Source organism: Paramisgurnus dabryanus, chromosome 11 (genome assembly GCF_030506205.2).
Source record: "Paramisgurnus dabryanus chromosome 11, PD_genome_1.1, whole genome shotgun sequence".
Taxonomy (NCBI): domain Eukaryota; kingdom Metazoa; phylum Chordata; class Actinopteri; order Cypriniformes; family Cobitidae; genus Paramisgurnus; species Paramisgurnus dabryanus.
The window spans coordinates 5,222,236-5,244,959 of NC_133347.1; the positions used below are offsets into that span (position 1 = coordinate 5,222,236).

At 38.2% G+C, this 22,724-nt stretch overlaps 1 protein-coding gene across 3 annotated transcripts in view; it reads right to left on the reverse strand.

Annotated features, from left to right (window-relative positions):
• Positions 1–22,724, reverse strand: part of pxnb (paxillin b) — a 34,754-nt gene extending 12,030 nt beyond the window's left edge. Inside the window, exons 1-6 of one of the 3 annotated variants that reach the window (XM_065248280.2) lie at positions 22,547–22,719; positions 1,354–1,562; positions 1,107–1,189; positions 793–932; positions 336–528; positions 121–256 (exon numbers count right to left, since the gene is read on the reverse strand). In XM_065248280.2, coding sequence (XP_065104352.1) covers positions 121–256; positions 336–528; positions 793–932; positions 1,107–1,189; positions 1,354–1,562; positions 22,547–22,559 — 774 coding nt within the window. In that variant the 5' untranslated portion in view covers positions 22,560–22,719. Of the gene's footprint in view, positions 1–120; positions 257–335; positions 529–792; positions 933–1,106; positions 1,190–1,353; positions 1,563–22,546 lie in introns of all 3 variants that reach the window. The other 2 variants (XM_065248281.2, XM_073816202.1) reach the window with 2 other exon arrangements.

Consider the following 22,724-nt stretch of genomic DNA (forward strand, 5'->3'; position numbering starts at 1 on the left):
CCTGAGGTCTCTGGACTTCACACTGTTCATATCTCACACACTCTCAGGACAGATCCATCCGCACTCACACACAAGTAGATGTGCACACATACACGAACACACAGTCACATTGTTCTGCACCTTAAAATCAGACAGACATGCCATGAGCTCATCCAGTTCTCGTGTCGCAGAGGTGGCTGATATTCTGCCCTGCTGCTCTGAGGGCATGTCCAACTGCCCGTCCTTCAAATCACAAGTCAAAGCACAGGGGCTGGGCCTGTTAAGACAAATGACAGAATATCATTATTACCTTCACAAATCAAGCCTGTACATCTACAGGTGTTATGACCTCTTACGTTGTGGAAGGCACAGAGCTCTCCAGCTCGTTCAGAAGACTCTCCACAGTGGGACGTCCGTCTTCCGTCCCCTTCATCCCGTTCCTTTGAGTCTTGTCTTGGACTGCAGGAGTCAGTATGATGCCTGAATGGGTTCCATTTTCCTGGATGTAGTGGGCAACACTGCAGGGTGGCAATGGAGGAGCTGCATCCTCTACAGAGGGGAAATCACTGTTTAGTTACAATTATTCTGATGACGGTTTTTCAAGTACGACTAACATACATAAGATACCAAGATGGTCAAACATCATATTGCATATATGTGCATATTAATATATTTAAACTTAACATTCAAGTAGTCAAAATGTTTGTTATTGCCATGTAGTTTGTGTTGCAATCTGATAAAATTTGCTGTATTAAATATCCTGAAGTTTTCAATTATTTGTTTTTTCAATGATTTTTATATGTGTACCTTTACCTGTAGTAGAGAAAGATGGGGCATTCTGCTGGACAGCGTTGAGCTCCAAAAGCAGACGGTCCAGTTCAGATAAGTTGCTGCCCAGAGCAGAAGTCATGGCCGCTGCTGAGGAGTCTGAGTGCTTTTGCTTGTTAGGAAAACTGGACAAAATGCGTTTGATTTAGGCAAGAAATAGTAAGGCCATACATTACACCTTCGTTAAGGAACACATTGCAAAAAGATGGATCTTAACCAGTTTTTCTACAATATTATTTTAAAGATTTCTGCAAAATGTGGTCGATGTGACACCACTGATAAAAACCAAACTCTCTTACCTGTAAACGTGGTCTTCTTCGATGTGAGAGGCGGGTGGACTGCTGTCTGGAGACAGTGTGCTTTTATGAACAGAACCCAAAGACTGAAATAAAAAACAACAAGGCACAGGCATGAACACAAATGTAATATGAACTGTTAAACAGTACTCCTATCCTCAATAACATGGTACCTGAATGAGATTGCTAGTTATGTATTTCCAATGCAATTAACGTTTAACTGACCGTCCCAATATAGTTCATGACAAACCTGTTGTGAGGAGTGCTGGGAGTTTGTCCGTGGGGAGTGAGATCCGTTCAGTGCCTCATCTGAGGGTGGAGGAGGCAGGGGTGGAGGGGGCGAGTCATCCTGAAAGATATGCCCTCCGGTGGGGTAGGAATACGGCGTCTCTTCGGGCAGAAACACCGGGCACTTGGAGATATGAGCGGTGGAAGACTCGAGATCTGCAAGCAACGCATCTGTGCATAGAGAAGAAAATCATTCATACTTTATATACTTAAACGGTATCCTTGATTTGCTAAACTTAGCAGCTGTAAACATATCTAAATGTGATGTAATCATGACAATATCTCTTAGGTAATCATATTTTACAGTTTAAATTCGATACACAGATTTTGTGAACATTCTAAGCAGTGGGGCTGGTGACTTCTCTTCCGAGGGAGGGGAATTCAAAATATATGTTCGGAGTGTCAGCTTCACATCGTGTGCTCTCGAAAAAGAATTCACCAACCGCCACTGATTACAATGTCTACATACTGCATTAAACACATGGTTTAAAAGAGCAAGGAACATTTAGTTTAATATATTATATGGCTAATTGAAATGCTTGATTCTGATTGGCCAGTCGTGACATTTGAAGGTTTGTTATTCCTAGATAACAACCACTCAATACCTCTGCTTCGCACTGGGTCCCGATCACACTGTCAATGCTCATTTCTGCGATAATAACCGGCTGGCTGAAATTACATATCACTTACATAATGTATATTATAACATATATCACGCATTTGGCAGAAGCATTTATCCAAAGCAACTTAGTGCATTCAAGCTATTCATTATTGGGAATGAAACCCACAATGCTTTGTGAACTGAACTACAGGAATATTAAATTCACACAGGTCTCTGTACAACAATACTTTGTAATCAAATAAGTATGAACAGGCCTAAAGAAAAGCACTCAGACAGTAAATCAATGTTCTTCTCCTGGAACGTGAGATTGTTTCCAAACACAGATGTGCAGTGTTTGGACGCGTGAGTCAGTGAAGCATCCCAACCTTTCTAACCATCTTTAATCATGTTGCTAAATAAAGTTCTTCAAGAGCAACAGCAGCCAGTCCTGACACCAGCCGCTGCTCCAGACCTTACAACCCCGCTGCCCTCACAATCCTGAAAAACCAGTTGGGATCCAAATGGCTATGCAAATTTTAAACCATACTGAAATCTTCTGGGTTCCCACACTTTTGTTAACTTCAAATTCAAGGACCTTTCAAGGACTTTCCAGGTCAAATACCCTCAAATTCAAGGACTAAATGTGGGGACACATTTCAGATGAGAGCAAGGTTACATCGTGTTACCTTTTAAGATACATTGTTACAGTTGCCTTTCGATGGAACTCGCGCTGCGTCACTGAGGTGACACTTACTCCAGGGGTAAGTGCGTCTGAATGTGTATATGAAATTTAACCAATAGTGAGGCTTAACGACAAAGACCGGGTGACGCGGGAGCCAGGAAGTATATCGCTTTATGAAATATCGCCACGGTTGGCGTTACAGGGATGCAGAAAGTATGGCAAGGGAGACGCAGCGTCTAGTTCCCTTCTCAGGGAACAAAAGTTACATACGTAACCAGAGACGTTTTGGTATGAATCAACATTCTCATACAGAAGATATAAGCATTTAAAAGGGGACAGAGAATGAAAAAACATTTTTACCTTGTCTTTATTGAATAATGGTAGTCTACCCGCATTCACAAACATACAAAAAGTTCTAGACATGCTAACATCTCAGTCTCATAGAAATTCCTCTTTTAGAAATGTCAGCCAGAAAACGCCCCAATCTGAAAAACTGATGCTTATGACATCACAGGCATCTCCCTGCCCCTCCACTTTAAAATAATTGGCTACATTGTTTGAGTGGCAGCAAAGTCAGCCAATCAGTAATGAGATTGCAAGTTAAGCCAGTAGGGGGAGCCAAATAGGTGCAAAACCACTTGTTTAAAATCTCCCACCCTAATAGAGCTATCTGAGAGAGGTTTTTAGGAAGCTTCTAAGGCATTACAGACCCAAACAAAAAAAATTTTGTCTACATGTCACATCACAGAACAAGGATAAATACCCCGTTCAATCATTCTATGTCACCTTTAAAGATGCAAACTCGCACAGGGCGATGCATATGGCGCAAATTAGGCATCGCAATTTCAGCGAAAACACACACTATTAGCCTCAAATGCATTTTCGAGCAAGGTGAAAATATTCATCTCGAGCGAAAAATTAGCATAACACGAAGTTAAATCCGAGAGTAAACTAGAGCAAGGAACATGATGTTTCTGGTTTGGTGTGTACACCGCACCCCATTATGCTGGGTACACACCATACGCGAAGCATCACGATTTGCGTGAGTAGATTACACACAAAATCAAAACAAAGATGCAAATAGATGCAAACTCAGGCAGATGATGAGAATGTCGCGAATTAGGCAATTAAGTTAAAAATTGAGCAGAAAATTGAGCAGAAAATGTGCATTACACAAAGTTAAATCGTGCAAGTAATCTAGAGCGAGGCACGCGATGCTTCACGTTTGGTGGTATGCAGCATAACGGTGGTAAATTTACTGCTAATTTGCTTAATTTTATTATGGACAGATCTAATATCAGGCCGATCTGTCTCTGTGTTCTGTCAGCTGGCAGGTTAGATGTCTATTGTGATGTAAGTTAACGCAGGAAGCCTGTCAACACGCTCTATAGTTCAGCTATAAATCAAAAACATAAATAGATTTATTTAATATATTATCTGAAGGATTGAGGTGTAACTTTTATGATATCATCCAGCACAGACATTATGGAAAGACAGGCAGAGAGACAAACAGATTACACGCTGCAGGCCGAGCTTACAATGACCTAACCACAGTAAAATAAAGCTATTACCTCACCCTTTTGTCATGCACACACATTCAATCATCCATCTAACCATCCATCCCCCTGGTCAATAATAGCCTGGCGACACGCAGCCGTCACATACAGTTCGGCAGAGAGAGATCTGCTCTCATGCAAACAGTCGTGACACACGAGCTACTGGAACTCTTTAAAAACGGCACTATAAATAACATGTTGCTTTGAAGATTAACAACGAGAAGTGTTACGCTGATAATATAACCTGCCATTTAAAAAAATTACAAACTGTGTTAAAAACTTGAAAGGGACCCACGTGTGTCCAAAAGAAAAGGACCCCTGCAAGCAATAGCCGCCATTCACCATTTAGGTAAACTAAAAAGCCGACCCAAAATAAACTTGAATTATATGTGTTTTTTGGCAAAATAACTTGGGAGATATTTGATATTCATAATGTAAGCAAAGTCAACAGTGATTACAAGGTGTTTGCTTTGATTTATTATTTAATGTTAGATGTCTATTCATTTTTTATGGACAGCCCAAATTTTGCCTTGTTTTAGCCTAAAACGTCTGGGCTGTGCTTGTACAACTATTAGATGTTTTTTTAACAGTTTATGACGTGCTTTAGTCACAGAATAACAACAAAAAAGAAAAATCACATTGGTTTGCACTTGAGAACTAAATAAACCATTGGAAATTAAATAAATGCACACCAAAAATAAATAAAAGCATTGCCGTATTGCAATATTTCAAGAACATGTCAATATATAAATGATAAGGGATCAGCGTAGCATGATTTATTAAAGTATTAACCGTTTTTAATGCTTGCTAAACGTCTCACTCTTGAACTCACACTATTTTTACCCATGAAACGCAGTACTGTCATATTCTGTGTGGTCCACAAGTTCACAAGTGTCAAAATGCCAACACACGCTGACCCCTTATGCAACAAAGTTTATCCTGGTAGGACAAAAAAGTGTGTACTCACAGAATTTAGAGCGTATACTAGAGGTTAATCCAATCCAGAGTCACACCTGAGTGTGAACACACGAGTGTGTGTGTGTGAGAGAGAGAGAGAGAAAGAGATAGAGAGAGTATGTGCGAGTGAATGAGAGAAGAGAGGAGGTGGGCAACCCTTTAACCCTTTCCCCTCCTAACAGATACTCTTTAAACCGGTGGTTCTCAAACCTTTTAGCAACCTTGTGTAACATGCATCCTAGTGTTCATTTTGTCACCTATTAATCTTGTGCCAAATGTCCTTGTTAGTTTTAGTCATTCACATATCTTTTTTGGTTAGTCAAGTTTTTATCGACTAATAGTCTCATCATTTTAGTCTAGTTTTAGTCAAAAGACAAGTCAAGGTATTGAAGTCACGTTTTAGTCAACTAAAAGTTTTTTTAAATTAGTCTAGTTTTAGTCAAAAGAAAACTCAATATATCTTATTCAAGTTTTAGTTAAAACATTTTTGTCTTTTTTTTATAAAATTATTTCTGAGATTATTTCTGATAGCCATTTCAGTCAAAAAGTGTTTCACACATCTCAAATATTGGTTAAATGTCATAATCACTTGACAAAATATACTTGTTCAATGATTTTTGTTGAATGCAACTTTCAACTGTTTCAACTGTTAAACGTGTCTGGTTTTCTGATTTAAGAGACACATTCACAAATGATGTCAGCGCTCGTCGCTCTTGTTCGCCATCTATGGGTGTTGTGTTCTCGCTCGATGTAGTTGGCAGCAACAGGAGTATGAGTAATAATGCATAATTATTTAGTTTTAGTCAGCGTTTTTGGACATCTGTGCAGTCTCATCATTGTCTCGTCTAAGGGCCTGTTTACGCTCGAGGGTGAAAACGTAAAAATATTTTATCGGATGTGCCTTTCGTTTACACGGTGAAGGCATGGAAATACGTCCAGAGTGAAAATCTTAAAAAACGCTCTACCCTTGCGTTCCCGTCTAAAGGGTAAAAATGCAAATGTCTGCTCACGGTGGTTCCTGTAGAGTACGCGTTTAAGTAACAGGCATAGGCCAGTTCAGGAAAATAACAACAAACATGGTGGATTATTTCCATACGTCGGACCTTCAAGTTTACAGCTAGGGAAGGTGCATTAATTACCTCCATCAAATTGTTGATGGGCCATCTCGTCGGAGGAAAACAAGAAGGCTTTGGACAAGACCTGGGAGAACAAGAAAGAAGGTTGTACGCAGGCACGTGGACTTGGTTGTGTGTCAGTGCTTCACATTGCCGCCTGGGGTGCATACTACATCGAATATCACACACTTTTGCGTCACCATATGCACGCAGATTTACCCCTCAAAACGTTCATATAAACGTGGAATAAAAAGTGATAACACAACGGCACTTTTGCATTTTCTTTGCAGATCGTTTCCGTGTAGACTAATGCGGCTTTCACATAGGATGCGGTGTGCGCTGCGCTCGCCGCTGGGTTCGGCGCAGCCAAGCGATTTGTGCTCTGATGGCCAGACCAAAGTAGGCAGGGTTTTCAATAAATTACTACAGTGTTTATATTTGCGTTAAATAGTCGACGAGGAATACAGAGACTGATGTTGCTCATCTCCATTTCACGTAACTTTAAGCATACCAACAACAAGCTGCTTGACTTAAACCACACCTAACATGTCAACTTGAATTGCTTACGTGTTTCCATGACACTGCTTTCCTTCCGATGTCTCTGTAGGAGCATAAACTTGTATTATATAAGCTCTGAGAATCCAGAGTATACGCTTTCGTCCATTTTGCTTGTTTGGATGCCCCATTTCTATTGGCCGCGCGGGTAATCGTCACAGAGCGCAGCGCAAAAGTTAAACTATTTTGAACTTTGACCGCGGCGTGAGTGCAAGCTGTGCTCCGCTGCGCTCGCGCTTTGCTCGGCGCAACTAAAAACCGCTCTCGCGCGGCGCAAGCCATTGAAATGAATGGGTTTCATAGCGCAGCACAGCGCACACCGCTTCCTATGTGAAAGACCCATTAGCCTTAGTCATGAAAAAAAGTCTCGTCTCGTCTAACAAAATTAACACTAATGCATCCCTATACGCCCCCTCCAAAGAAAAATCATGACTAAGAATTAATCAAAACATATTAACTCTTTCTCCACCATTGACAAGTTAATTCACAAATTAAGAGAAAACGCTTCCCTGCCAATGCTGAGTTTTCCTGCAATCCGCATTTATGCTATTATACCTAGGTGTCACTCTTACCCTACTAAAAAACCCCGGAAATATTCCTTTATGGCAGTGATGTTGGTTAGTAGCCTTATTTTTTGGAGGTTTAATTGCACAGAATTTATAATAAATTAATGCATTTTATAAAATGTAATAAAACTGCCCCCCAGCAACCATTGCTTTAAAGGTGGTGTGTTAATTTTAGTGGCATTTAGTGGTGAGTTTTCAAGCTTACCCTTCAATTTCAAAACGCATATGGTAACTGTCACATGACCAACATGTCGTCGTCTGAGACAACGTAGGGATGAAACGGGCTCTGTAGAACAGTTTGTCAGTTTAGGGCTACTACATGCCGGCGACTTTCATGTTAGAGGACCCGCGATTCATTCTTAGGTAATAAAAACAATACAGTTCATTATGTAAGGTCTTTATACACCACTGATAATATAGTTATGTATATTATATTGCGTTTCTGTCAAGAGATCTGCCAAAAGTTGCACCTTTAAACACAACACACACAAAACCATTCCTCAGTGCAAGACTATAAATCAAAAGGTTTATAAGATATGGACTGGAGACTATACAAACTTTCTCACTCTTTCATGTCACATAACCAGGCTCAGAACATACAGCACATGGTCCATACATGGAAGTTGGAGGCTCCCATGAGGCTCTTCCTGGTAATCTTTGACTGCCGATGTCGGCAGCAATGTGGTGGGCCTGTGATGCCCACGCATGTGCCTAAATCTGACATCGTGAGCTTGTTCAAATAAAACCTCCTTCGAAAACATGCATCTAAAGCAAACCAGTGTAAAGGATTTTTTGCATACACCGCAGTAAAAAAAAAAATACTGTGGCTGTCTAACAAGATCCATGTTTAACCATGGCCGCCTTACAGCATGGCAACATATAGCTGGTCTATTTAAAGCATAGAGATGAACGTCGCAAACGTACTGAAAATAACCTGAACAGCTCCAGAAGGGCCGCACCTGGTGCTGTGCGCTCACTACGGCCATTAAAACCTTAAAGAAGGTCTATACTGTCAATTCCACACATACCTTAAACATTTCGTTATAAGATGACTAATGGTTAATGGGTCAAAGGTCTCTACACAGTCAGGGAAAAACAATGCTGATAGATTATTAAAATAATTTAATGAAATTAACCATATAATAATGAAGTGATAAAATAAGATCTGATTAAAATATATATATGTGAAAAACACATTACAGTTAAGAATAAATTTCAAGGGCAAAGAATACAGAAGAGAGTCAAGAGCGCTTGATCTGCATTCATAACAATATTTTCCATTGGAACAAAAGGGATAGAGGGACAGGGGCAGGATATCCTGGCTATCCTGTTTTGGGTGTAGCTAGATTTGTAAAAGCAAAAACACTCCCTAATGCTTATCGGTGTGAATATAAACCATTAATGTGGGTGATTATGTTGAAAGGTAACAAAAACAGGTTTTCAAAGACTGCAAGTGACTTCAAATGTGGATAATATAACAGCTGAACGACATGCAAACTTTCCAGCAGGTGGCAGTGTTGAGTCTCTGGGGTTCATCATGTGATGGGTTTAGTGATGTTGTGTCTGGAGACCGGTTAGTTAACTCCATTAAGAATGCAAACAGTGGTGTGAAGCCAAACTTAAACCCAATCCAGCACACAGTTAATGTCCACACTCACTGGACGCTTACTTAAAGCATACGTCACTCTTTAAGATCAGCATCAGGTTGACAACAAGCTTAACTAGAGAAATTTTTCACATTTGTGACACTGGATCACAAAACTGAAATTGAGAATTATACTAGGGATGCACAGACTTGATATTTCATGGCCGATTCAGATTTTTTTCTTATCAAGCAACAAACAAGAAAGAATGATAGTATACATTAACAAGATGTTTATTTGGAATTTAACAGCCTAGGTTTTAGCTATATTAAAAACAATAACTGTAACCATCTGAAAACATTCGGCCCAAGTTTTTGCTAGCAGTTCAATTTTACCTATTGTTCATATCTGACCATCACAAATATTAATTTGTCGATAACGCATTATAAGCAAAAAACTTCCGGTTTTGTTTATGGCCGGTCAACCGGTGCATCCCTAATCATATGAAAGCTGGTGTGTTAGGATAGGACAATATTTGGCAGAGATACAACTGTTTGAAAATCTGGAATCCGAGGATGCAAAATAATCTAAATATACTAGTCAACATTTGAAGTGGATCAAAAAAGTTCATCAAAGTTGCCATATGACAAGAATTCGCACACATTTTTTTTGAAAGGTTTTGATGCACCTTTTAAAGTTGTAAGTGTAAATAGTCCTTGGCAACACATATTACTAATGATCAATACTTTTTATATAAATACAAAATTATTATACATTTATTAGGAAATTTACAAAAAATCTTAAGGCAACATGATCTTAATATCCGATAATTTTGATCCATACAATAGGTATGGGCCGGTTACACGTTTCAAGGTATACCAAGGTTTCAAAACCACAAAAATTTTATGTGATACTGTTTTTAAGGTATACGCTGCGTTTACACAATATTATTATATAAGTTAAATAAGTAAGTCATGTAATTGATTTGATGTTTACATTTAATATTATTCATATTAATAAATTTTATAATTTTTTGAAAGAATATTATAATTTAAGGCCTTATTTTTGCCTGGCATATATGTTGTATGTTGCTTAAAAATAAAATGTATTGTGTCCAGTTGAAAAGTTGTTGTTTGTATATGCAGACATTTGAAAATAACACATTTTAGTGTTGCAATGGCAATACGGTAATACTGTGAAACCGTGGTATTTTTGCTTAAAGGACAAGTTCGGTATTTTACACTTAAAGCCCTGTTTTCAGATTATTTACGATGAAATAGAACGGTTTTGACTGAAATTTGGACATATGCGGCTGCCCCGAGAATTTTGGGGTGTTTGTGTTTCACCTCCCACCTCTACAATGGGTTTAATGGTGCACAGGAACAATCCTTCCTAAAATGCATTAAACTTTCGTTTACAAAGACGTGAAACTCACCGAGTGGTCAGGGGTGTTCACTGGTATGCTCACACAAAAATCGCTGCAAAAGATGCTTTCCAACAGCTGTTTTAGCATTCGTTGTTAACTTGTGGACCTTTTTTTCCAAACGCCTCACACCCGTATATTCTTCGCTTAGAGCTTGAATAATAGACACTCCAGCCCAGGTGGTGGCGCTAATCCGCCACTGCCAATTGCAAGAATAGAAACAAAGTTCCCGGCGCGGAGTAATACCGTACCTCACAGGACATCTAATACAAGTCAATGGAGTTGGCAAAAACTACGATAAAACCTGTTGGAAAGCATCTTTTGCAGCAATTTTTGTGTGAGCATATCAGTGAACACCCCTGACCACTCGGTGAGTTTCACGTCTTTGTAAACGAAAGTTTAATGCATTTTAGGAAGGATTGTTTCAGTGCACCATTAAACCCATTGTAAAGGTGGGAGGTGAAACACAAACCGCCCAAAATTCTCGGGGCAGCCGCATATGTCCAAATTTCAGTCAAAACCGTTCTATTTCACCATAAACAATCTGAAAACAGGGCTTTAAGTGTAAAATACCGAACTTGTCCTTTAAGGTTATCATACCGCCAAAATCTCAAAATGTATTTTTGGTTTTTGCTACAAATATACCATACAACTTGTGGTCCAGGGTCACATCTGAAGAAATTCGCATTTGTTATAACCATGGAATGTCAAAAATATATTGGATTAAATTCAAAGCAAACATATATCAATTAAAAACAGCCATTCGTACCGTTTGTTTTTAGTCTATTGCTATTCCTTTTAACTTTTTCTACCCAGAACATTCCTGTGTTAAATTACCCGAAACATACTTCATGTTAATCTAGTTACATTCCTGTGCTTAACTGACCAGTGCTGGATGATTTAAACATAGAACTACTTGGAAATCTAACATGAATGCATTTGAGTAGAGGTCAGGTGCACCATTAAAAAAACTGATATCTCAAGACATCTGCTTGTTTGTACTCATGTTTTTCATTTTGGGGTCGTCTTATGCTTGATCTTAATCTTGAACAAATCTGAAGAAAAAATTCCACACATTCCATCAGAGAGCTACAGAAGAAAGACTATACAGAGGAGAGAGAGAGAGAGAGAGAGAGAGAGAGAGAGAGAGAGAGAGAGAGAGAGAGAGAGAGAGAGAGAGAGAGAGAGAAGAGAGAGAGAGAGAGAGAGAGAGAGAGAGAGAGAGAGAGAGAGAGAGAGAGAGAGGAGAGAGAGAGAGAGAGAGAGAGAGAGAGAGAGAGAGAGACATGTGGGCTGAACTGTGTCAGTGATAGGAATGTAGCACGAACAGCATCACAATGGCTGGTGTTCATTTCACTGTTGCGATCCCACCCACCTATATTAAGAATTACTGTAAATGTGAAGGCACCACAGTCATTGAGTTCAAATCTTCACTGAAAAGCATAATGTCACAGCAGAATTTATCGTAAACCCCTTCACATCATGTGAATCTGCCGAGTTGTGGTCAGTGAGAAAGAAACGCTCCAAGAAATAGTCGTCATTACACCAACTAGGTTAACTTTAGCCCTGACATAGTCCGGCTGAGAGTAACCCACCTCAAGGTGTTTGCTTTCATTTATTTTTTATTTAATTTATCTTTGGCCTTAGTTTTAGCCTAGACGTCTGTGTTTGAACAGTTATTAGATGTCTTTAAACGCAAATTGCTTGATGGGACTCCGGTGGTGACAATGTCTGTCTGTTTATGACTGAACGAAACACTATACCATCTAACCAAACTTACTCTGATATTTATAACCAAGAGGCAGGAGGAGGGGTTTACAGGAGAGAACAAGAAGACGAAAAATAAAAGCAGATATATTTACAACACCACGCACGAAAAAATTATCTTAATGCTAGCTGGCAGTCAGACAAAGACGTTTATGAAGGGTTCCAATGGAGACGATTGATGGACAAGAGAGAAATTTTGAGCCGACCCCACCCCTACAGAAAGTTGACACCCGGCACCCAAAATAAAAGCTCTTTCCTGCGGTCTGGGGGTCCCGCTGCTATTTTAGACACCGACGTGTGTACGCATCAGGAAGAACGTCCAATAAAATCGTACGCACACAAAGTTCAAATCTGGTTGGTTAGTTATTTAAAAAAGCCCTGGCTGACCCTCTGTCTGAGTTTAAAGCGGTGTTGTACACCTCACAACAGACCTACACGAGACAACCGCTAAAAACAAAGGCATTACAACATTTTACACATTCAGGGAGATTTTACAGGGAGTATCTCCCTGATTCACTCATGTCATGTGGGAAGAATTTTGTTGTAACGGAGTTCTGGAACATGCAAGGCCATCAGGAAAACAATCAGCTCTGTGTCTCAGGCCAGACGCTCTGCCAAGGAAAGAGAGAGGGGGTGCGGGTGGGCGCTTGACATGGACGTTTAGGGAAACAGAAAGAGAACCGGCCATTAGAGAGCGGTATGGCAGTGAAGTGTCCGAACGTTTACATCTAAAGCACCTCGTAACAGCCGGCAAACACATGGCAAAGCATCCCTTTGATGATCCAATAAAAATGAGCCCACTTCTCTACATCATAATTGAAAACAGATAGACCAATATTCTGGAATATTGAGTCATAAGACGCTCCAATAAAGCCAGGAACATTGATGAGATAATCTTTAATAACTCATGTGTGGCATTAAAGGGATAGTTCACCCAAAAATGAAAATAATGTGATTAATGACCTCCGTTTATCTTCGGAACACAGTTTAAGATGTTTTATATTTAGTCCGAGAGCTTGTTGACCCTTCATTGAAAATCTATGTACAGTATACTGTCCATGTCCAGAAAGGTACAAAAAAACATCATCAAAGTAGTCCATGTGACATCAGTGGGTCAGTTAGAATGTGTTGAAGCACCCAAAATACAAAATTGTGAATATAAAATTGTGAATCGGACCATGGGTGCTCTTTAATATATAGCATTTTTTCTATAGGATCAGCGATGTCTAGCTCTGTCTCTAAGGTTTTTTCTCCCTAGGACATTTATTAAAAAGGTTTTTTTTCCTAGGAGCCATTAAAAATACAAATAAAGTCTAAAGTCCTGGGCTGACACCCCTCAGACATCGGCCAGGGTCTCACCTCACTTCCTGAGGAAACGGCTGGAAAAGGAAGTGGCTTTGTGTTGAGCTTTACTAATACACCATGACTTTACTGTGGGCTATTTCACTAAAAACCAAACTATACTCTTTTACATAAAAAATTTGCATCTTTGTCAAATCAACATATATTTTATGCTACTTTAATTTAAATTAAGTTAAACAATTTAAACTTGTTTTTATAAGTATGTCAACTATAGTATGTTGAATTGACCTGCAAAATTGCAAACATTACATCTACCGCCGGTTACTTTTATTTCAAGTTTCTAAGTGCTACAGAGGCTTAGATATTAGGTTTTTTGTTAGAAGTTGACAATTCTTAGTATTTTTTCTGAAAACCCTCAGGAGATAAGCGTATTTATCCTAGAATAACATAGGTTTTATGCGTTTTAGGAGTAAATGGGTTAACTTCATGCTACATTTTTTTACAGTGTACAATGTTTTAATATCTGGTTCACTTAAAGGGGACAGAGAATGAAAAACCATTTTTACCTTGTCTTTGTTGAATAATGGTAGTCTACCCGCATTCACGAACATACAAAAAGTGCAAAACATGCTAAACATCTCAGTCTCATAGAAATTCCTCTTTTAGAAATATCAGCCAGAAAACGGTCCAATCTGAAAAACTGATGCTTATGACATCACAGGCATCTCACTGCCCCTCCACTTTAAAATAATTGGCTACATTTTTTGAATGGCAGCGAAGTCAGCCAATCAGTAATGAGATTGCAAGTTAAGCCAGTAGGGGGAGCCAAATAGGTGCAAAACCACTTGTTTAAAATCCCCCACCCTAATAGAGCTATCTGAGAGAGGTTTTTAGCAAGCTTCTAAGGCATTATAGACCCAAACAAAACAAATTTGTCTAAATGTCACATCACAGAACAAGGATAAATACCCCGTTCAATCATTCTATGTCATCTTTAAGTAAATCTAGAAATTGCAAACACTTTGCAGAAAACATTTTGCATGATGTGGTTTTTACTCTTGCAGGTCTGAGGTTCTGTTCACACCTTCTATTAACCCTTCTGCGTTGTTCCAATTCACTACCCTTTCGGGTTGTTTGTTTACAATAAATCTGTTAATCAACTTCAGTACTGATCAAAACTACAAAATGTTTACAAAATGTCCATGATTTTAACTCTTTAATTGCCAAGTTCATAAGTGGTGTCACTGATTTGGGGGAAAAACACACATATTGACCAATTTTCTATATAAAAAGTGATTGTGGACTGGATTTTTGGGCATGCCAAAGATTGGTAAAAACATTGGCTTTGATGCATTTTTTTGTTTTTGTGCGGCATCAGAATTTTTATATATATAGAGTTGTGGGCGGGTTAGTTAAAAATGTCGGTTGGGTGCGGTTTGTTTATACATTGACCCGCACATCACTGGTACACAAACAACCCGAAAGGGTAGTAAATTTGCCCACGGTAGCCTATATTGTTGAGTTTTTGAAAAATGTCATTTTCATGGTAAGGAGCGTAATATTTTCGGCTGACGTCAAAGGTATTCAGGCCAATCACAACGTACAGATTAGCTGGCAAATCAGGGACACAGCGCTTTTCAGATCTGATTTTACATAAATCAGTGCATTTTAGGAATACAGTATATCTGCACTGCAAAAAGTGACTTTCTTACCAAGCATTTTTGTCTTGTTTTCAGTAAAAATATCTAAAAATTCTTAATTTAAGATGAATTTTCATGATGAGCAAAATGACCTAGGAAAATAAGTTTAGTTTTAGACAAAAAAATATACAATTTAAGCGAATTTGTGCTTAAAACGAGCAAAAAAAAATCTGTGTTTATGAAAAAAGCAAACTTATTTCAAGAAAAATTTTCTTATTCCATTGGCAGATTTTTTTGCTTGTTTTAAGCCCAAATTAACTTAAAGTTTATATTTGTGTCTATAAACTAGACTTATTATCCTAGGTCATTTTGCTCATCAAGAAAATACATCTCAATTTAAGATTTCTTTGATATTATACTAAAAACAAGACCAAGTAAGAAAGTCATTTTTTGCAGTGTGGAGCTATAAAAATGTACGATATGTGGAAAATAATGTGTTTTTAACCATAAACCACGTGAACACATTCTATTATACCAAATACACAAAATAACGTTGTTTTTTTAGTAATGGTGCCCTTTAATACCAGGTGTAAATGCACTGCAAAAAATGACTTTCTTAATTAGTATTTTTGTCTTGTTTTTAGTAAAAATATTAAAAAATTCTTAAATTAAGATGCTTTTTCTTAATGAGCAAATTGACCTAAGAAAATAAGTCTAGTTTATAGACAAAAACTATACAATTTGAGTGAATTTATGCTTAAAACAAGCAAATTTATCTGCCAATGGGGTGAGAAAATTTTGCTTAAATAAAGTGTTTAAGAAAAAAAGAAAACTAATTTTTAGATTTTTTTTCTCAACCCATTGGCAGATATTTTTGCTTGTAAAGTAATAAAGTCATTTTTTTGCAGTGTGTGCTCTTTGACCTATAGCAGATTGAGGAGAAACACTAAACTACAGTATCATCTGGCACACAACAATTATGATAAAGACACCTGAATGAACTGAAGTTGAGAGATTTATTATTAAATTACCAACACTTCTCAATCTGTCCTGTTATTTGGGTTCAGTTAGGTTTTGTACATCGAAACGTAGCGAATGACTACCTTTCCCATCACTTGTCACCGTCACAGCTGGTTAACATGTAGACCATAACACAGTGTTAAATTCACAAGTTGCTTTTGCTATTTGTCACTTCTAAATAAACGTTGGAGGGCTCTGTGTGTATGTGTTTGTTGTTACTGTGCTCATTAGAAGTGTGAAAGTATTTGATCTCTGCTCAGGCAGGATGTGTTTCACCAGAAATGGTGCATGAATCGGCCAAATTCAAGTTTATTAAGTGCATTACAAGACACATTTAGTTAGTTTAGTATAGTTCTGTTTTTCTCTGGAGATTAGAGGCCCAGATGAGGAGCAATATTAAACAACACCTCTATTGTGCACCTGTTTACTATGACCACAACAGCATCTGCGTGTTTGTGGCTAAACATCTCAGTTCTGCATCGCTTATATTGACAAGAAGAGAATAACAAGGTTTATAATGAAATTCCACTCGGGTAGCTTAGGGTCTGGAATTTAGTAAACACTTGCGATGGCTTTCTTTTAGTCTAATATGCACAAACACATTACACCCCATCAGAAATTTTCTGGACATTTGTGTGGCAGGTACAAGCATTAAAATGTCTTTGCATTAAATAATAAAATATCAAAGTAAATGTGCAGACTCACTTCTGGTGGAGGTTTTCTCACACTTTTCTGAGCATTGACTTTTAAAGGAAAACACCACAATTTTTAATATTTTACTATGTTTTACCTCAACTTAGACAAATTAATACATCTTTATCTTTTTTCAATGCGTACACTTTATCTTTGTACAGCGCATCGTGAATGTGTTAGCATTTAGCCTAGCCCCATTCATTTCTTAGGATCCAAACAGGGATGAATTTAGAAGTCATCAAACACTTCCATGTTTTCCCTATTTAAAGACTGTTAGATGAGTAGGCGAATTTTCAAAAGGATAAAAATAAAAGCTTATATTGTAGAAAATAGGGATGCACCGAATATTCGGCCACCGAAAACTTTTAGCACCGAAACAATACGGCCGAAATGTTGTGATGACGCAAACAGAAACCGCGACCTGCACGTGCTTGTTTATGGTCTGAAGCAACATGTATGCGGCGTGGATGTATTTAACTGCAAAAAGGCGCTAAAGTACGCACAGAGGCACCTGCGGTTGTGTCCGGTCCAGACGTGATCATCACAGTGAGTACGCTCTTCAAAGATCAGAACTCTTGATGTGTAAACTTTAGCGAGAGTCAGGCAAATGTGTCTCATACTGTATAGTCTATTAACATACATGTGCCAAATAAAGCAATGAAAAACAACGTAACGTTTTTATGCTGCGCTGTTTGGGATTCGCCTTCGTTCTCTGTGTGCGCGCGCGTTTAAGTGCCCTCAATAGTGCACACACGAGTGAGACGCAAACAAGCGAACTTGAAATCTTTCTGTTATTGACAGGGCACATATAAAAAAAAATTCTCTCCAAAGTATTCTTTTTCTAATAAAAACATTTGTTTATGTCTTAAGTGTATGTATAGATTACAGTCATAAACCAGTCTCTGCTTATTTAAAGAGACAGTAACCTCAATTAACCTACTTAAGTCTAACAAAGAGACAAATAGCTCTAAAAATAATCATATATTTAATTTATACAATAAAGACAGTGTTATGACTCATTTAATTTGATTTCTGTACCAAATGCTAATGTTAGCCCTTATTAATGTGCAGCTTTGTTCTTTTTTATAAATGTTTGTAATTTCTTTATTTGTTATTAGATTTTCCCCACCCCCTTTTTGCTGATCTGAAAAATAATCCGATCCGTGCCTGAAAAACTGTAATGTGATCTGAACCGTGAGTTTTGTGATCTGTCACACACCCCTAGTAAAGTTAGTACACAGTGATAGCCATAAATGCATTTGTACTAATAATTGGCATAATAATTTATTTCGGTGTTTCGGTTTTTCGGCCTTGGTTTCCTCGTTTTCGGTTTCTGCCAAGAATTTTCATTTCGGTGCATCCCTAGTAGAATATTGTATGGCAGAAGAGCACTTAGTTTGCATCACTTCGACCTCAGGCGCAGTAATATTGACTGAAGTCTGAGCGAGAGAGGGAGTAGTCAGTAGTGATGATGTTACTGCATACCGAGGTTGAAGTGCTCTTTCCGCCATACAATATAGTTCTTATTTTTATCCACTTAAAAAAAATCACCACGTTTTATTTTGTGCCACCATACTTACTCGTGTAACTACTCATGTCTTTAAATAGGAAAAACATGGAAGTGTTTGGTGGCTTCTAAATTCATCCCTGTTTGGAGTCATAGGAATGAATGGGGCTAGGCTAAATGCTAACACATTCACAATGCGCTGTACAAAGATTAAGTACACGCATTAAAAAAGATAGGGATGTATTAATTTGTCTAAGTTGAGCTAAGAACATAGTAAAATATTGAATTCCCCGCCATTTACGAGTTATAGTCAATTAAGAGAAAACATTTGCCTGAAAACGTGTTCCTGATGAGTTTTTATGGTAATCTGTAATACTACGATTATCCACTAGATGATACTCTTACCCAATTTATTAAAAAAACTGAAGCAAAAAATTATTAAGTTTACACTCTGTGTTTGTTTGGAGTTTTTTTATCTGATCTCAGACAAAATCCCTTCACAAAAATGCAATTATTTAAGCTTTTTGCTCAAAATTTTTTATTTTTTAAGAAAAATACACATAGTTAAGAGTTTATCAACTTTGTTTGTTTGGTTGTAAAGCAGAGGGTCTATTCTTTCATTTGATATTTGTATGTTTCTATATTTTTAGAAATTAAATCACAAAAAATGCTGGCGGACAACTTTTCAAATAAAGGCTGGCAGGGAATGAGTTAATCAACATACAGGGCATCACAAACTATACATTTAATCAGCCCGTGTGTTCAAACCCATGACCCTTTGGACAGCTAATGTAATGCTCTACCAACTGATCTACATAAACACAACATGGTTTCTCTTGGTTTTTAACAGTATTGTTTTATCATTTTCTACCTAACTAACAACTTCACAAAACATTTGGCTCGACAAGTGCGCTTATATAACACTTTGTTTGATCTTTTGTTTATTTATCTGATATAACATCCTTCAGATTTGTAAGTGTCACTAAATGACTTTTAGAGCCACTATATGCTAAAGTTTGAGTTTGGGGTTTTCTTCACCACAGTCTAATTTATAATCTGAATCAAGTTATTGACTCCAACAGAGCTAATAAAGAAATCCACTCAGAACAGCTGGTTGGAAAAACTTCTCTCATTCGTCCCTTGACCTCTGAGTGAGTCAGTTTCCTCCCCCTCTCTTAAATGGGTGCAGTTTTAGGGCAGGACATCATTTTCAAACACAGTACTGCACACACTCGTTCTCCAGCGACACCAGGACGGAGGGATGCAGCTGGGTTTTTTAGTTCTGAACACAATCACTTCTTTCTCCTGCCCGCCAGAGTCTGGTTGTTTAAAACATTGCAGCACAGCACACACAGGACTACAAATCTGTGTTCTCTAACTACCGGTGACCTCAGACAGGGTTACATGATCTGATTAAAGGATTACTCCACTTTCATAAAAAAATATTCAGATAATTTACTCACCCCCATGTCATCTAAGATGTTTATGTCTTTCTTTGTTCAGTCAAGAAGAAATAAAGTTTTTTGAGGAAAACATTTCAGGATTTTTCTCCATATAATGGACTTTAGTGGACCTCAACAGTTTCAATGAAGCTTCAAAGGTCTCTAAACGATCCCAACCGAGGCATAAGGTCTTATCTAGCGAAGCGATCATCATTTTCGCAAAAAAAGTACTTTTGAAACACAACTTATCTTCTTGCACTAGCCTTACATATTATGTAATCACGTCGAAAGGTCAAGCTTTATGTCTAATGCACACTTGCGGACAATTTTAAACAATAAACTGACACAAAGACATTACTATCATTCCACATACAACAACTTGTAAACACTAGAGCCGTAGTTTTACATACGTCATGCCTGACCTTTTGACGGGATTACATAATACATAAGGTTATGCTGGCGCATCACAAGGCTTGTGCAAGAAGAGAAGTTGTGGTTTAAAAATGATGATCGTTTTGCTAGATAAGACCCATATGCTTCGGTTGGGATAATTTATGATGCTTTTCCATCACATAGTACCCCACGGTTTGGTTTGGGCCCGGCGCATCAGCTCACCTCACTTTGGCTTGGTTAGATTTTCCATCTAGTTTAGTAACACTTCAGAGTGGGAGGGATTATAGGCGTGTTGTAATATTTGCGCTGCCTACTGCTGTGACATACATGTGAGCGTTGTTGTACATTCCCATACATTTATTTATTTCTCAGTGCGCCACAAAATTAAAATTGACCACCACAAATAGATGTTTGCACATCGGGTTTATCACTACCTATGTCTCACATGACAGTTTCTGCACAAACACTTGTGGTGTCAGTCGACGCGGTCTGCTGAGCCTCATTTAAGTTGCTTTTAAGCATTTATGTGAACGTGCACGTCCCAAATGTTCCACCACAAACTGCAAGTCTGAAAAAAACTGTAATGGTGTTCCTGATTCTCAATCTTTGGACTTTTTTCATCGCTAAAAGGGAGTTTGGAAACTTATAGCAGAGCACAGATGACAACATGTTTGCTTGAGACAGCGCAAGTTAGCATGAAGGTAAAGCTAATCTTTTACATTATAGCGATGACGCTATGATTCTCTCAGACCAATCAGTGATCTACAGTGTTTTCGCGTCACGTTTTGGTATCAGCTCAGGTCGCTTGGAACCCCAACTGAGGTGGTACTAAAAAAGTATCAGGTACTACGTACTGCACCCAGTGGAAAAGCTCACAAAAGTAAGCTGACACGACCCAAACCAAACCAAACCGTGGGGTAGTCTGCAATGGAAAAGCGCCATTAGAGCCCTTTGAAGCTGCATTGAAACTGTAAACTGTTGAGGTTCATTAAAGTCCTGAAATGGTTTCCTCAAAAAAATTATTTCTTCTTGACTGAACAAAGAAAGAAATTAACATCTTGGATGACATGGAGGTGAGTAAATTATCTGGATTTTTTATGAAAGTGAAATAATCCTTTAATGGAGTTCACAAATTATTTTTATATAAAGAAGCTTTGTGCTGTAGCTCTGGAAAGCATTTTAAACAAATATAATTTCATGATTTAAACCCAAATCACACAGTGTGGTTAGAAGAAGTGTGTTGTTACTTTCTGACTAACTGAATCGAAACGGCTTGCATTAGTAAAACAGGCTATAAAACTGTCTAAACGCTTACAGTGAGGAACGAGACACATTATCGGAGATCTCGGAGTGGGCCAAAAACTGAGTAACCACTCAGAACACCCATGCAAATCAACTAGCAACCATCCAGAACTGTATAACAACACATCTTTTGAATCTTTTGATACTTGTTATACAAAACTCCAATCACAGTTAGCAATTTAGAAGGACAACAGACGCTTGTAATTCTAAACACCTACAGAAGATTTGTCAGATTTCACACAGTGTATTTTTATATTATACACTCTTTCAAACTGATTTAAAGTGATTTGATCCCCTAAATAGTTCTGCAATGTAGATGTATTAAATGTATACACCTGTGGGCGGGGTCGGTGGCCTTCACCTCAGAGGACACGCCCATACGCACGCATGCGCACTCCGAGCACTGGCGTTCATGAGATGGACCAGAAATAATTTAGACGGCAAATTTTACGTCCAATTTAAACGAAAAATTGAACCAGAATATTAAAAGTAACATAACAAGCAAAATCAATAAATGCAACATCTCAGCCTAAAGCTTTTACCCTAATTAACGGAATCAAATAAACTTAAAAAAGTGTATAATTCTCACACAAACCAACAATCCCACGCACTTTAACAAACTGATTTCATATTTCAGGTATAAAGAAGGGCCACATGTTGCATGTGCCGTATGACAGGTCTGTTAATATCATACTCTCAGAGGATAAACAAACTAAACATATTAACAAACTATGACATCAACTAAAAAAAAGACGAGAGGTGTGTCCGATTATAAATCAGTATAAATCCGAATACTGGTTATCTCAGGTATTTCTGTAATACTTGATATTCTCACAATTGTTAAATGTTTTTAACAGAATAAATGAGGCGTTCAGCCTAAAAGTTACATTGTATCACAGTGACGCGGAATGTTAAAGTGTTACTTTGTATCGCAAATTCTCCGCGTTAGCTCATTGGCTACTGTAGTTAGCCTCGCTCTCGCTTTCCTTTTTAGTTTTTCCGTTATGTTGGTGTCTCACTGGGAAACCGATGTGGGAATGTGCGCTTTTACCTAGATCATCCATGATCCCGAGCTTCCAGCGGCGCTTTAATCCTTAATCCGAGATTGGAGGACAATGTTAAGAGCTCGTAATGTGAAGAGAAGTTTGTGCTGAAGTTGTCCTGATGTTTGTACTCGCAGGTCTGCTGGGCTGGACTGCAGGAGACCCCCTATACACATCATACAACAC